The sequence below is a fragment of the Rhagoletis pomonella genome, unplaced genomic scaffold, assembly GCF_013731165.1.
Source record: "Rhagoletis pomonella isolate Grant_MI unplaced genomic scaffold, Rhpom_1.0 Rhpom_scaffold_04037, whole genome shotgun sequence".
Taxonomy (NCBI): Eukaryota; Metazoa; Arthropoda; class Insecta; order Diptera; family Tephritidae; genus Rhagoletis; species Rhagoletis pomonella.
Genome location: NW_023462588.1, coordinates 1 through 15,061, shown reverse-complemented (window position 1 = coordinate 15,061; position 15,061 = coordinate 1). Strand labels below are relative to the sequence as shown.

The 15,061-nt window shown below is 41.0% G+C and overlaps 3 protein-coding genes across 3 annotated transcripts; all 3 read right to left on the bottom strand.

Annotated features, from left to right (window-relative positions):
- Positions 1–2,633: 2,633 nt before the first annotated feature.
- On the bottom strand, positions 2,634–4,396 carry LOC118754509 (retinol dehydrogenase 12-like). The gene has a single exon (XM_036489387.1). The coding sequence runs from the start codon at positions 4,100–4,102 to the stop codon at positions 3,044–3,046; it is 1,059 nt and encodes a 352-aa protein (XP_036345280.1). The 5' UTR covers positions 4,103–4,396; the 3' UTR covers positions 2,634–3,043.
- A 1,274-nt stretch (positions 4,397–5,670) lies between these two features.
- Positions 5,671–7,382, bottom strand: LOC118754508 (retinol dehydrogenase 12-like). The gene is made up of 2 exons (XM_036489386.1): positions 7,159–7,382; positions 5,671–7,087 (listed from the first exon to the last, which is right to left on the bottom strand). The coding sequence occupies exon 2, from the start codon at positions 7,062–7,064 to the stop codon at positions 6,009–6,011; it is 1,056 nt and encodes a 351-aa protein (XP_036345279.1). The 5' UTR covers positions 7,065–7,087; positions 7,159–7,382; the 3' UTR covers positions 5,671–6,008.
- A 346-nt stretch (positions 7,383–7,728) lies between these two features.
- Positions 7,729–8,871, bottom strand: LOC118754507 (retinol dehydrogenase 12-like). Its single transcript, XM_036489385.1, has one exon. The coding sequence runs from the start codon at positions 8,802–8,804 to the stop codon at positions 7,749–7,751; it is 1,056 nt and encodes a 351-aa protein (XP_036345278.1). The 5' UTR covers positions 8,805–8,871; the 3' UTR covers positions 7,729–7,748.
- Positions 8,872–15,061: the final 6,190 nt, after the last annotated feature.

Genomic DNA, 15,061 nt, shown 5'->3' with positions numbered 1-15,061 from the left:
CAGGGACGTGAACCGGTTTTGAACCAGAAAACCGCTTTTTTCTATTAATTATCTGAACCATTAACCGAACCGAAATTTTCCACAAATATTTGATCCAAACCGAAAACCGAACCATTTTTCATAAAGGTTTAAAGGTTCGTTCCAACCAATTTTCAATGGATAAGTTTACCCGCTTTTTTCTTTTTGTTAAATATGGTAATACATACCATATTTGCTTATCATGTGGCAATATCAAATGTATAGGCAACCTATCTCATTTGACAGACACTTGTCACTTAACCTTGCGCGTTGTTGCACTACCACTTTACACTTGAACTTGTGGGTTAATTTTTTATTTTTTTTTTTTGTTTTTTGGATATCCGAACCGTTGAACCGACCGAAACCCCGGCTCAAAGACCAAAAAAAAAACCAATCTAAAAACGGTTCGAACCGCTGAACACAACCAACCAAATCGTTCATCCTGTTCACGTCCCTGTTTTGAATACTATCTACTAGTGCCGTTTTTCCTCGCAAAAAGCCTTAGATCATGTTAACAGGAACGTCTAGAGTCTGGACAACCACTGGATTGGCTATTTCGAAACTTGGACATTCTGCCACCTGTGCGCCTGGGCTACACTACTAATGTGAAATTTCCGTCGATTTATTTCTAGTTCGCCTCATATTGCAGAAATTTATCTTAAGCTTAATATTAACCTTAACCTTGGTTTTAGTATTCGTCTTCATATTCGTCTTTGTCTTCATACTCGGGTTTCGTGTTCATATTCGTGATCGTCTCGCGTTCGTATTTATCTTCGAATTCGGCTCTGCAAATGTTTTCGTACTTGTGGTCGTATTTGTGTTCGCCTTTAGTTGGGCTCTTCATATCCATTTTCATAATTGTAATCATGTTCGTATTTTGAAACCATATGTATGTATAAGCTCTCGTTATCTACAGAAAAATTAATTTACCATCGTTCGCTTGGTTTCAAAATCCGTCCAGCAAAACCTCCAAATAAGTGCGCCCTATATAGTAAGGGTTTTAATATAATATAGCACCTCAAAGGGCGCTGATTTCTTTACACAAATAGACGGACCTACAGTTTTACGCAGCCGCCTCCGTTTTTTTCATGGCAAAAATACACTCGGAGGTTTGCCATCGGCTGCCGAAGGGCATGGTCGAACCCAGGCTCTGTGGAGTGGTGGTAATACGCACCTCTAACCACTCAACCACAGCGGTCGCGTAATCTTAAAGGCATTGCCTGCTCTAAATGCAAAAGTTAATAGACCAACCCGTCTGCAGAGCTGAGCGATCACGGTGAGTGTAAGAAAGTCAATGCAAAAATCTACCTGCGCTCCATTTACCTTGCCTTCAGAGGTCACGTACGTACATACATACATATCTACGTATATAGCTTACAAAGAATGAATGGAATGCATGTAGAAGAGCAAGAAAAATTAAGTAGTTCACTTTGCAAGCATCTCATTTAGCAAGTTCTAGAATGATCTCAAAAGCACTCGAACTCAGCCGGCCTCTTTTCAAAAAGAGAGAAAAGAAACTTCTTAATTCGTCAGTAAAAAATGATGGCTGAATAAAAGATAGTTTTAGTAACAGGGTGAAAACTAAACACAAATATTATTTTTTGCTCTATTTTTTATATACATGGACTATTTTCAGGCTTGAACGTCCCAAGGTTTTTACCATTCTGTTAAAGTTAATGTAGAAATCTCTTCAAAGCATGTGTTTGTATGTACTTACCGTTCCTTTGCTGTAAGAGTGTCACAATCCAAAAATCAAAAACCAGAGAAAAACAGCTATGCAATTTTTACTTGGTCATTTCCTCATACTTAACAAACACTCTTGCAGCAAAGGTACGATATGTCTCTCCACCTTTCCTATCAGCTCTGGCCCATTTCAGTTGTATAAACAGTCGGCAGTTGCCATCTATCAGCTGCTTCTCAATTGCCGTTTTATATCAAAACAACAACAGCTGCAAATAATCCATTAATGCACTGCATAATTTCTGCAACGGACTCCAACCCGCCCCACCGTCCGTCCACTCGTCAACTTGTTCGCCGATAAAGACCTCACGTCGTGGGTGGCGTTGAGTGTCACGATTAGGTCGATTACAGACAGCTCAGTGGACATAATTTAAATAAATAGGCGGCTAGTCATCCGCGCAAACTGGCGTAGCACATCCACGCTCATGAATAATGAATGGCCGCGCTGTAGGCCGAGCAAGCGCCTAGATTTATTCGCTGCCACTTGTCGATGATGGCTAATTGAGCTGCTTAGGCGGTTGCTGCAAGCGAAATGGGCCACAGAGCTGAGCTGGCTGATAGGCTGCATGAAAAATTGTGGCAACACTATTTTGATTTAATAGAAAATTTATTTTGCCTCCGTATAGCAGAGAGCTCTATTGCCGGAAATGAATTAATTTAGCTAAGGTTGTGACTCAGTAGAAAAATTTGCATATAATACAAATTTCGAATTTATTTGTGCGAAAACTTTTTGTTCGCATACAAATACACACGCACATGTTTTTCGTTGTATAAATAGGAATTAGAATATGTATAAATTGTTGACGCATACAAATGTAAACAATTAGTATAGAAAACAATGTGTGACACACACACACAAATGCGCATGAGTACACACATACATACATATGTAAAGTTGATAATTTATTTATAAAAGCTATTTGTACACAAAATTTTTGGTTTGATGAATAACAAAAAGCGCTGGCCGCAAGACGATTGAAAGACAGAGCGCAAAATCAGATTTGTAGAAAGTGCGCTCTCTAGGCCCCTTTGTTGCTCGCGCTGCGGGGGCGTGTGCGCTCCAACGCCGCGCAATTTTTTTTTTCTGTTTTTGTGCGAAATCAGCAAAATGAAAGCAGAATCAAGAGAAGTGGAGAAGATATTGAAATGTATCGCGTAGAACAGCAGCTGTCATTCCTCTCGCTACATTTTTCACAATCAATTCCCTTTTTTATAGAAAATATTTGTAAAGCATTTATTTTGATTCACCATTCTTTCTAAATAGTAAAAAAAAATCCAAAGCTCATTAAGATTGCACGCCATTCACCGCAACCGACACCGCCACCGATTCCATTTCGTTACTCTTTCCTCCCACCTTCAGTCCCACCAGTTTTTCGCTCTCCTCCCACAGCCAGTCCGCTGTGGCGCTACACTTCGCCCGCGGCAGCAGCGGAAAACGCATCGAGTCGCTGTAGTAGCCGCCTGTGGAGTTCTCCAACGCCGGATCGAGCGCCAAGCGCAGCTGCGTCTGTGCGCCTTCCTCCGGCGACTTCCACAAGAACTTCACCAAATAGTGCAACAACCCAAAGCCTGGGAACTTAATGTGCCGCACCAACTCAGTGCGCACCACACCTGGATGACAACAATTCACCGTAACGCCAGTGCCTTCCAGCAGCTCAGCCAACTTGCGCGTAAACAACACATTCGCCAGCTTGCTCTGTGAATAGGCGCCAAAGAAGCTCGAATAGCTGCGCTCGCTATTCAGGTCATTGCGTTTGATGCGCCCAAAGATGTACATGGCTGAGCTCACAACCACAATGCGGCTGGGCGCGCAGGCTTTCAAGCGCTCCAGCAGCAGGTTTGTCAGCAAAAAGTGGCCCAGATGGTTGACACCCAACTGTTGTTCGTAGCCGTCAGCGGTGAGCTTGCGCGGCGTAGCCATGATGCCAGCGTTATTCACCAAAATGTCCAAGCGCTGCTCCTCGGCGAGAAATCGCGCGGCGAATTGACGCACCGAATTCAGCGATGCCAGATCCAGTGTGCGATTGTAGACATGCTGATTTCCCGTACGCTCTACGATCTCCAGACGCGCGGCCTCACAGCGCACCGCATCGCGGCAGGCCATGTAAATGCGACCGCCTCGCCGCGCCAGCTCCAGAGCAGTTGCCTTGCCGATGCCTGTATTGCAGCCCGTCACAATGACTACCTTGCCATCGATGCGATTCGCCTTGCGATAACGCGGACCCTGTATGCACTTGCGCAGCAGCCACAAGAAAAACACCACGGCGACGGCAATGAAAATGGCTGGCAGCAGCCAAACCCAGACGCCATGGAAACACAGTTTCTCCTCTTCGCTATCTGACATACTACTACCGGCGTATGTATGTGTGTGTGTGTACTTTTTAAGTTTTCTAAGTGCGCACTACAATAAAATAACTTTGTTTAATCAACACGCGTACTTTGCGCTGTCAGTGGCAAGCTTCAACTGACTTCCAACTTACAATCCATTCCAACTGGCGCCGAAGCGCGCTTTCCTCGTTCGCTGATAATCGCTAACCTGGCAAGTCAACATGATCTTCGCGCGGCGTTCAGCCGCTGCAAACTCACATTGTGCTGGTGCTTTTTTGGCAGTGGTGAAAGTGGCGGCAGCCCTATATACAGAGGCCATAGTACAGAGGTATTAAAGGCAAACGTTAGCCCAAATTTTTCTGGCGCATTTCTTTTTTAAATTATAGTTGGCTTCCGCTGGAGTGGCGGCTAAGTGTAGCGTCAAAAGCAGCGCAGCGCAGCGCAGAAGGCACACGTTCCCAAACTGGTTTGTAGTTACTAGTTCCAGGTAAAAGCGCTCAAAAGCAAACTAAGCGAGTTTTTTTGTTTTCGGGAATAAGCTCGCACAGCAATGCTGTTTCCCCTCTGTGTCTGAAAAAAATTCAACTTGGAAGGCATAAAAATCTCATAAAGTACTCCATCCAATGCCTAAGCCAGGTTAAAGCTGTAAACGTGAGTGAGTCTGGCCAAGTTTTAATTGTCGTTTTATGCGTTTTTACTTGCAAAATAGCCTCCGACACGTCTATTTAGTATTCCTGTCATGTCAAGTGTGTTAGTGTTGGCATCTCGCATACCTACTTGCAATTTATCGTCAATGCCATCGTAAGTCCGCAACTGGCAACCGGTTCTCCATGAACTTCCAAGCCGCATTCGAACAATGTTCAAGTGTGGATTGCACGGCTATGAACAGCAAATACGAGCACTACTGCGGTCAGCGTTGAATACAAACATTGCAATTACCGCTGCTGGAACCAAACTTGGCCAGTTCTCAAAAGATGGCACCCTACAGATGGGCATGGCGCTTGCGACTCGCTATCAGCAAACTTAAAAAGTAGCAGCAAATTGCGAAATGAGTTCAATGTCGAAACGATGACTTACAAAAATGATAGATAAGCGGAAAGCTTCGAAGCGAAAAATTTACAGAGAAAAAGGCATAAATTTTACGAGTTTATTCCAAAATTTCCAGATAGCTTAAATAATAGATGAAATATAGAAGAAGAAAGACTCACTTTTTCGGGATACACTTTTTATTTATTTATTCTTTACATATACGTACATATTTACATAAATATGTATTAGAGGGCTGCATGAATTCATTCAAATATCTTGCCAAATAGAGCACAGTAAATTTGAGTATTTCAATTCACATACAAAACACTCAGCGTTTGTAATTTTGCAAGTCATGAATAAACATTTTGTTTTAAATTTTCTACCTTCAAATGGAAGAATGTGAATGAATGAATGAAAAACATTCAAATCATTCAAACTCATTTCGGTAAAAGTTTTTTTCTGCAAACAAGTTTGTTCGTATTTTAAAAGGTGCGAGCAATACATACACACATACATATATATGTATGTTTTAACATATGTGCATAGAAAAAATATTTTTGGATATTCATGCAAAAAATTGTCATTTAATTCAATTCAATTTATTTTCACTTTGTTTGAATATTGTAATGTCGACACATATATCCGAACAGGTATTCACTCCAATTCAAAATCATTCATTCGTTTTGTATATGAATACTTCATAAGCCCTTTTGAATGAATTCATGCAGCCCTCTAATATGTATAGATATACAGAAGCTTAAAATTTACCTAAAAATAAGCGGAAAATATACCGACACATCGTTACTACGTATAATCTCCTTTCCTGTAGCTCGCCTTACTTCCCTCTCTCTCTTTTTCTCGCTTTCGACCATTCCTTTGCTTTAGTACCTACTTCATTGATTCACGACAATTGTTTGCACCGCGTTTCCACCTTGCAAGCCCACCAGCTTTTCACTCTCCTTCCACAACCATTCGGCCATTTCCTTGTCCTTGGCCCTCGGCAGCAAGGGAAGTCGCATCGAGTCCGCATAATAGTCGCCAGAGCACTTCTCCAGCGCCGGATCCAATGCCACTCGCAACGTGGTCTGCGCCCCTGCCTGCGGCGTCTTTACAAAGCAACTAAACATGCGAAACCACATCGATTTGTACCAATGCTCCGCCACACTGTAACGGCCTAATTCAGTATGCACAATGCCTGGGTGCACGCAATTGGCGGTCACGCCGGTATTCTTAAGCAACTCGGCCAATTTGCGCGTGAATAAGATGTTAGCCAGCTTGCTTTGGCAATAGGCGCCCAAGAATTTCGAATAGTGCTTCTCACTGTTCAAGTCCTCCTTGTTGATGCGCCCGAAGATGTATGCCGCCGAAGTCACTACCACAATGCGACTGGGCGCAGTCGACTTTAGGCGTTCTAACAACAGGTTTGTCAACAAAAAGTGACCCAAATGGTTGACACCCAACTGCTGTTCGAAGCCGTCGACGGTGAGCTTGCGCGGTGTGGCCATGATGCCAGCGTTGTTTATCAGAATATCCAAACGCTGTTCCTCTGCCAAGAAACGCTCGGCAAACTGTCGCACCGACGACAATGAGGCCAAGTCGAGTGTGCGATTGAAGACATTTTGGTTGTGCGTGCGTTCAATGATCTCCATGCGCGCCGACTCACAACGCGCTGCATCGCGGCAGGCCATGTAAATGCGGCCACCACGTCGCGCCAGCTCCATGGCGGTCTCCTTGCCAATGCCCGTGTTGCAGCCCGTCACGATTACCACTTTACCATCGATGCGAGTCTTTTTGCGATAGAAGGGGCCTTGCACGCATTTGCGCAGTAGCCACATGACCAAAGCGATGCCGATACAACAGACGGTGATGAGCACTAGCCAGGCCCAGGGACCGCGAAAGCACAATGATTTTTCCTCGTCTTCCAGAGGACTCACAACGTCATCGAACATATTCGTACACTGTGGGTGTCTGTCTGTTTGTATGGAAAAGTATCTACTAGTGAATGCTTGAGTGAGATTTTGCGCGCCTGCGCTGTATACTCACAAAGCAACTTTCTTTTAGGCACCACTGCGGCAAACTAACTGCCAACGACCGATTTTCATAGTCGTCACTGCACCACTCTGCGCGAGTGAGTTCGAAATTTAATGGTTACTTTCGAATTTCGCTCCACTGCGTAGTAATTTCGTGGCTTTCTTTAAATAATCCACAGGCTAATACACTGCCTACGACTTCCATCGACCGGCAAACACTAATTCCGCAGTCGTATTGAGATGAAATGAGATACAAACAAAGACAGGTGTATGAAATACCAGTTTTACTGTGAATTGTGCGACTTTGAAAGCCACTCAGAGCTGCAGATTTTACATTGTGAGACACTCACAAAACAACGCGTCTAAATTACAGCACAAAAGAGGTTTACTGTTGTCGTTTTTCTCGCGGCGTGTGTGTAATTAGTACTTAAATTTGGGCTACGAGGTACGCTACAGTGAGCATTCAACGGAAGAGGTATTACGACGAATGATAAACAAAACAGTTATTCTGCGGAATCAGATAAATTAATTTAATGCAAATTTTAACTATATTAAGAAAATTGTTTCGCTACTCTGCCCTTTCCATCCGCAATACACTATTCATTACACATCGATCGTTTGAATTCGTTCGCCGCTGCTTATTCCGACCAGTTTCTCACTTTCGCGCCACAGCCAATCGGTCATCTTTTTGTTCGTGGCCCACGGTGGCAGCTGCCAGCGTATGTAGTAGGAGTAGTAGCCCCCTGTCGATCGTTCCAAGTCGGGATCCAATGCCAGGCGCAGCGCAGTCTGTGCACCTGCTAGCGGAGTACGAGCCACCAGCCCGAAAAGTTTGTCGACAATGAACCACAGCCAACGCGGATTTTGCTTGCGAAACATCGCCTCGGTACGCACGATTCCAGGGTTACAGCTATTTACCGTTACGCTCGTACCATCCAGCAATTTAGCCAGCTTGCGCGCAAAGAGTATATTTGCCAATTTACTGTTTGCGTAAGAGCCGAAAATTTTCGTTTTGCGCAGCTCACTGTTCAGATCGTCCTTGTTTATACGCCCAAAGAGATGCATGAAGGAGCTCATTACGACTACGCGGCTCGGTGCGGCTACCTTCAGCCGCTCCAGCAGTAGACTGGTTAGTAGAAAATGCCCCAAATGGTTTACACCGAATTGGTACTCAAAACCGTCGGCTGTGAGGGTACGTTGAGTAGTCATAACATCGGCATTATTTACCAAAATATCCAGACGCTGCTCCTCCGCAACAAAACGTGCAGCGAATTGACGCACGGACTCCAGCGAACCGAGGTCGAGTGTGCGGTTGTAGACTTGCTGGTTGCCCGTGTCATCTATGATCTCGAGGCGCGTGGCCTCACAGCGCGCAGCATCGCGGCAAGCCATGTAAATGCGTGCACCGCGCCGCGCCAGCTCCAGGGCGATCTCCTTGCCAATGCCCGCGCTGCAGCCAGTGATAATGACGACTTTTTCATCGATGCGATTACGCTTGCGGTAGAATGGACCTTGTATGATTTTGCGCAGAATGTAGAGTGTGAAAACGATGAGGAAAACGGTGAGAAAAATGTCTACGATCCAGGCCCAGGCGCCGTAAAAGCACAGCGTTTTAGACTTGTGCTTTGAAGACGAACTTAGCATTAGGTCCTCGGCCATGATGATATTTAGCTAACTATTTCTTTTACTTTTTCACGAATGACCGCAGCGCTACAGCTCAACTCAGCTACTAATTTTAATAATTCGTGTCCTTTTGAAATTTTCAAAAACTTTGATCAGCATTTCGGTAGGGCGTTGCTTTGACCCACCGCTTGGCAACTTGACATTTGTCCACATTGTATACGAATTCTTTGTTTTTCCTTCAATAAATTATTAAAGATTGCATGTCTTGACGCCGCAGTCAGTTACGGAACGGTGGTGGTTCCAGTTGTTATTGAAGATAATTTGGAGCATGTGGAACTACAGTATACTTGTAAAGCAGAGAAAAGCTAATTATAGGTAGCTGTAAAACAAGCACTATAAATTATAATTAAAACCATTTAAGAAACCTCTAAAGTGGATGTGGATTTACACTGTAGCACCCAACCGAAGTGCAACACTCATATCAAAAGAGAAAACATGAATAACAAAAAGAAGTCACAATTTGCTTCGCATGCTTCCCATTCACATTGCCGGAGGTGAATAACATTTATGGTTTTTCTGTTTTGATTCTGTATTTGAAGTGAAAGTTGTTTTTTTTTTCCTCATCGTCTTGGTCGCGTGCGAGCATTCTCACGCCATCGATGCAGCAACATTTATATACCATAGACAGCTTTCTTACTCTCATTTGGCTCTCTGTGTAAGTGGAAATGTTTCTTTGTAAATAAATGTGTACAAAATTATTCCATAGACAAGCTGAAGAGTGGCAAACAGCGACGGGCGGCTAAAATAGACTGTAATCTTCTCAAATTTTTCAGTTCTCTCTTGAGTTTGGCCGCCCTAATAGGACTCTAGAAGCCTTCAAAGTAGGCTGTGCCGTTAGACGGCCTTCAAATCTTTGGACTTTATTTTAATATTGTTATTCAGCTTTGTATTTACTACGAATATGTTTATTAGGAAAAATGGAAAAAACAACAATGTCTTAGCGATAGAAGTTATAGCTGCTATTTCGGACTTCTTTTTCTATACTTCAGCAGGGATCGAACCCGCATCATCGATGTGCAAAGTCGGGATTTTAATTTACTCAGCAAGCCTTTAGGAAAATTAAAAATTTCATTTAAGAAATTTTACAATAAATCCGCCACCGTTACTATCAGCTGACCAAATGTCATTTAGTGTCCTTGAGACGCTGGAAAATTTACTCAGACATCCACCCACTAAAAAAAAATACCCCCACAATTTTTACGCATCCCATTGGGTCTCTCCGAAGAGTCTTACGCTCGTGCGGCTCTTCAATTCTCACAAAACGCATGGCATCCGACCAACAAATCACATACAACTGGAGATTAAATACATATGTACGTATGTATGTACATTAAAGCATATATGTACATACATAAATATGTGTGTCTAGTTTGAGTTGTAGTACATTGGAAAAACGAGCCCCATTTCCAGTGGAATACACGCGGGGGTGTTGTTGCGGTGTTTGGCGTGTTGTGGCGCACGTACACTCCACTCATCCTAGCGACGTGTCAAGTGAAGCGCACCTGCTGATTCCTACAAGCGATAGTACAAAAGTTTCCTAATTTTTCCAAATTTAGCCGTCCGTTTTTGTTGTCCCACCGCTTTTCCACTTCCATAACTGCCTTTGTCGGTCTAGCTGGCCGCAATTCATCGTCCATGCGTCCTCCCTCTGACGCTGCTGCATGCTTTTATCGACTAAGTTGACATGAGTGTAGGTCAGGTCATTGTTGATTCGCTTGCTGCAGCAGAGAACTTCAAAAGGAAAATTCTATTTATGCTAGCATTTATTGTATGTAGGTGTGGGCGGGCTATGGTAAATTAGAGCGTTGCCTTTTGGGCGCAGAAAGAGTTAAATTCGCATGTAGCTTAAAGTGCAACAGTTTATAAACTTTTGCTTCTAAGGGTATTATTGAATTCGATATGTATTCGATCGATTTCCCAATGGTTATGAATACCACTTTTTTTTTTCAATTTTTTACGCTACCTCTTCCTCATTTAAATAAAGTGTGTTTTTTTTAGGCGTATTTGTTGTTTTTTGCGGATTATGAGGCACGTGTGTAACTTAATGATAATTTTATGCCGAATAGTCGGAGGGAGCTAAGGACTTGTTCAATACTTACGTACATATGTATGTATTTCTGCAAGCACATCCAGCTAATATTACACAGAATTTTTATGGGAACGATTATGTAAATGAATTTAATTTGCACCTCAGACATACATACATACATGCATATACCATATATGCGCTACCTTTTTGTAAATGCTTTCAGATAAGTTGAGCCTTCTAGGCGAGATTTTTCGTAGCGCCCCTTGTAAGAGCAGATAATTAGCTTATAATTCAAGAATCGTCCAAGTTTCTAAAATTTAAGTAGAAAGTATAGTAATCTCTCAGGTTCTACCTAAAAAGAAAATGTATTTTTAATTAATCAAAATATTTTATTATTTCGAAATACGTTTAAATAATTTATAATGGTGTTATCAGTATTCTGCGTTTCAAAAAGTTATTTTTTGGGACACCATTTAAAATACATGGAAAACTTTGAGAGGTATGTTTTTTCGGTATAGAACAATCGTAACGAGTGAGGGCATTAAAATTCCGACTTTTTTGGACCACCCTAATGTATATGCGGGTTCTACTTATAGCACGAACAATGTTTTTATAAAAAATTAACTGGAAAAATATGTGAATATTAAAAAAATAGCCACGTCCACCGCAGTTTGAGTCACTGTATGTATGTATTTACATATCGTAGCTTGGCGTTAGGGTGTCCGATTTTTCGCAATTTTTTTCAAAACCGGTTTTCGAGTTATTCGAAAAATTGCAATTGGAAAAAAAAACTGGTTGCCGATGTTGAAATAAAGAAAAACTCTGATAAACCAGTTTTGTTTACATAGTTTTCATAAATTGAAAATGTTTATTTCGGTATGAAGTCATGAAACCAAAAATTACAATAAAATAATTAACAGTAAAGATAGCCTTCATTTACAAAAGAGCAAAGCAAAATAAGTGCAAAGTTTTTTTTAGATCAAATGCAAAACAAGTAAAAATCAGTGAAGAATTAACGCTTGCCCTGATTTTAACTTTTTTTAGTACTTTATTGCATTTTTTCTTACTTTTTTCGGTTTTGAGTAGTGTCCTTGCTGCTGTAGCAGAGTGCTTAGAGGTACTACTGCCACTCCGGACGTCCATGATCTGGTCCCAGCAACATAAAAAATAGTTCTTTTTTTTAATAGAGGTCACTCCTCGATGCCAAAATTTGTATGATATGAAAAAACCCGGTGGGTTCGACAAAAAAATCCGGTTTATTCGATAGTCGAAAAATCAAGATTTGAAAAAACCACCTATAGATATCAAAAAACAAAAACGGTGAAAAGCGGTTTGGAAAAACCAAGTCAAGCACCCTACTTGGCTCGTCGCAATACCTCGCTGACGCCAAATGCAATACCACGTATAAAAAAGTACGAAAATTTCTCAAAAGAGCAAAGAAACTTATTTTCCTTAAACCTTTTGAATGATTTCTTTAACTGAACCTACTAAATATGGGTTCATACTATATTTATTCACTGGGTACCCAAATGTGTATGTGTAGTTTTTATAAAAAAAAAAGATCTGCACAGTAGCTCCAGTATGTCCCCCTCTCCTTTGCTCTCGTTTTGACACTCATGTCTTTCAGAGTGATTTCTATGTTAATTTAGTAGATGTGACTCTTCGCCGAAGAACTTTCTAATGCCTTCATTAAATACATAAAAATTTATGTAATTTTTTTTCAAAAATGCATTACGTGGGCGTGTTTTTATTTTATTCTATGCCCTTTAATGTGACTAATTATTAAATTATCCACCGTACTTTGAGTCATTTCGTGTTCCGTTCGATGCCTATAATTTGCAAATCTCATTTTTCGTGCACTTAAGTGGCGCATGCACAGTGGAACATGCAACATTCAGCTATTTTCAAATGTAAATGCATGCCATTACGCCTTGCGTCAATAATATTTAGTACAAATGTAATTTATTTTAATTTACTTAAATTTCATTGCAACAACGATATGCATGTATTTTCGCAACTATTCTGTTTTTCTTCTAATTTAATTGGCATTCGGCCCATTTGGCGAATCATTGCAATCATCGTTTGTTATTTGTGCGGGCAGTTTTTGGCTGGTTTAAGTGCTCTAACCTACGTACTTGCCAAAGAATGTTTTTATTTGCGTCAAAAACCATTAAAAAATCGCACATAACAAGACAATTTCCCCATTTGGTTGCTCGTAAATAGCGCATTTTGCCACACACACATACACACACACACACACATGTAAATATGATAAATACATTTGCATGACGGTATTACTAATTAGCTATGTATGTTTGTATATTTTTTACTAATTTAATTAACAAATGAAGTCAACAAGAAATTAAATTTTGCCACCTTGCCAGCAACTATTTAGTATTTATCTACAAGTAAAAAAGTTAACTAAATTGCACTTCATTGTTGCATATTGGGCGGTGCTTCTGCGTTTGTTTACTTCTCAACTCTGGCAGCTGGCGCTCAACACCGAATAATTACATAGACAAATACTTCGATTTCTTGCTAATTGAAATTGAAATTTCGGTGTTAAAAATATATGTATGTATGTATGTAAATTGATTGAATATTTTTTTGCCATTCACGTGTTGCTTGTGTGTTTTATGCTGTAGTTTGCTTTGAAAAGTGAGTGCAACAAACCGGTGCATTCGGTAGAAGGCCGTAGATTACTGTGTGTGTGTGTAACTTACCTTGAAAAGAAACTGCATGCGAGTATGCAAATATGTGCATACATATCGCACGCAGTCTTCAAAAGGGGCACAACTCAGGGCTTACACGTTTGTCAGAAAATGCGTAAAAACTATTTCTTAGCACATAATAATCATATGGGCAAGGTTTTTTTTTAACAAATTATAACAAAAATTTGCACCAGCTTTTGCTAAAAGGTAAATAAAAACTCTGTGTACATTTTTAGCGCATAATTTCAAAAATGCCAAATTGTGAGTTGTGCCTCTTTCTATTGTCTGCCTACAGATTCAACTTACCACACTTGCAAGCATTCAAATGCACACACTCAAGGCTCACACGTTGCCATTGGCTTATCTGCCTGCTGAGCACAAGTCTCGTGCCCTGGCGGCTCTTGAGCAGTATGTAGGCCCACTGCTGTCGACAAGTCGAACCTGTTTACAAAGAACCCTCTCAAGCAATTAGAATTCCACGTATTCTTTTAACAAACTTTTAAACAACTACACAAACATGTTTATGGGACCACGCTTAAGCGTTTGATCCTACTATTGGCCAAAAGAATTCGATTTTACATAAATAAATGACTTTCAGATACACAAAGCTCTTTTTATAGCCCGTACATTATTTTTGTTTTTTAATTCTTATTTGATTTATGTAAAATTTTTTTTTCAAGCTATTTTCGTTCGGCCTATAAATATCCTTTGTTGTGTTTCAAAGAGGTGCGACTGACCACGTAGACCCATATACATATGTACATATGTACACATGTATGTATGTCGCTTAATACACTGATTGCGATGAAATATAATTTTTTTGGGCGAATTTCGTATGCTTTTGAATTTGAACGCCAACAGGGAAATTTTATGAGAAGTAGGAGCATCGGAAATTCCGTAAACAAAGACGGCTAACTTCCAATGCAGGCCTTATGTCAATGGCTTCGTTTGCTAGACAAATTCTTATTGTTGTTGTGATGTAAAATAACCTCATAAATATTTATTTATTTTATTTATTTATTTAACATAACATAAAAAGTCGTCGCGAATTGGGACACACGTCATTGTTGGCAGTCATAACTTTGAAGTAGTGAGTTACTTTGACTACCGAGCATCTAGCATAAACACCACCAATAATGTCAGTTTGGAGATAAAGCGAAGAATAACTCTGGCCAACAGGTGATGCTTTGGGCTCTTTAGGCAAGTGAAAAGCAGAACCCCGTCTAGACGAGTAAAAATTACACTCTACAAGCCTCTAATCGTGCCCAGAAACATGGACGATATCAAGCAAATATGGGAAGGCTTTGGTGGCTTTTGAGAGAATTATTGTACGCAAGATCTATGGGCGTGTTTGCGTGGGTGACGAGTGCCGAAGAAAATGGAATGACGAGCTGTACGAGCTTTTTAACGACATGGACTTTCCGGTGAAAATATCCTTCGACTCCCACGAATACAATGGCAGGACTTAGTGCAAAAGGAACTGTCCGCACTTG

Coding starts and splice junctions, on each gene's coding strand:
- LOC118754509 (XM_036489387.1), bottom strand. CDS start 4,102: ATGTCAGATAGCGAAGAGGAGAAACTGTGTTTCCATGGCGTCTGGGTT.
- LOC118754508 (XM_036489386.1), bottom strand. CDS start 7,064: ATGTTCGATGACGTTGTGAGTCCTCTGGAAGACGAGGAAAAATCATTG.
- LOC118754507 (XM_036489385.1), bottom strand. CDS start 8,804: ATGGCCGAGGACCTAATGCTAAGTTCGTCTTCAAAGCACAAGTCTAAA.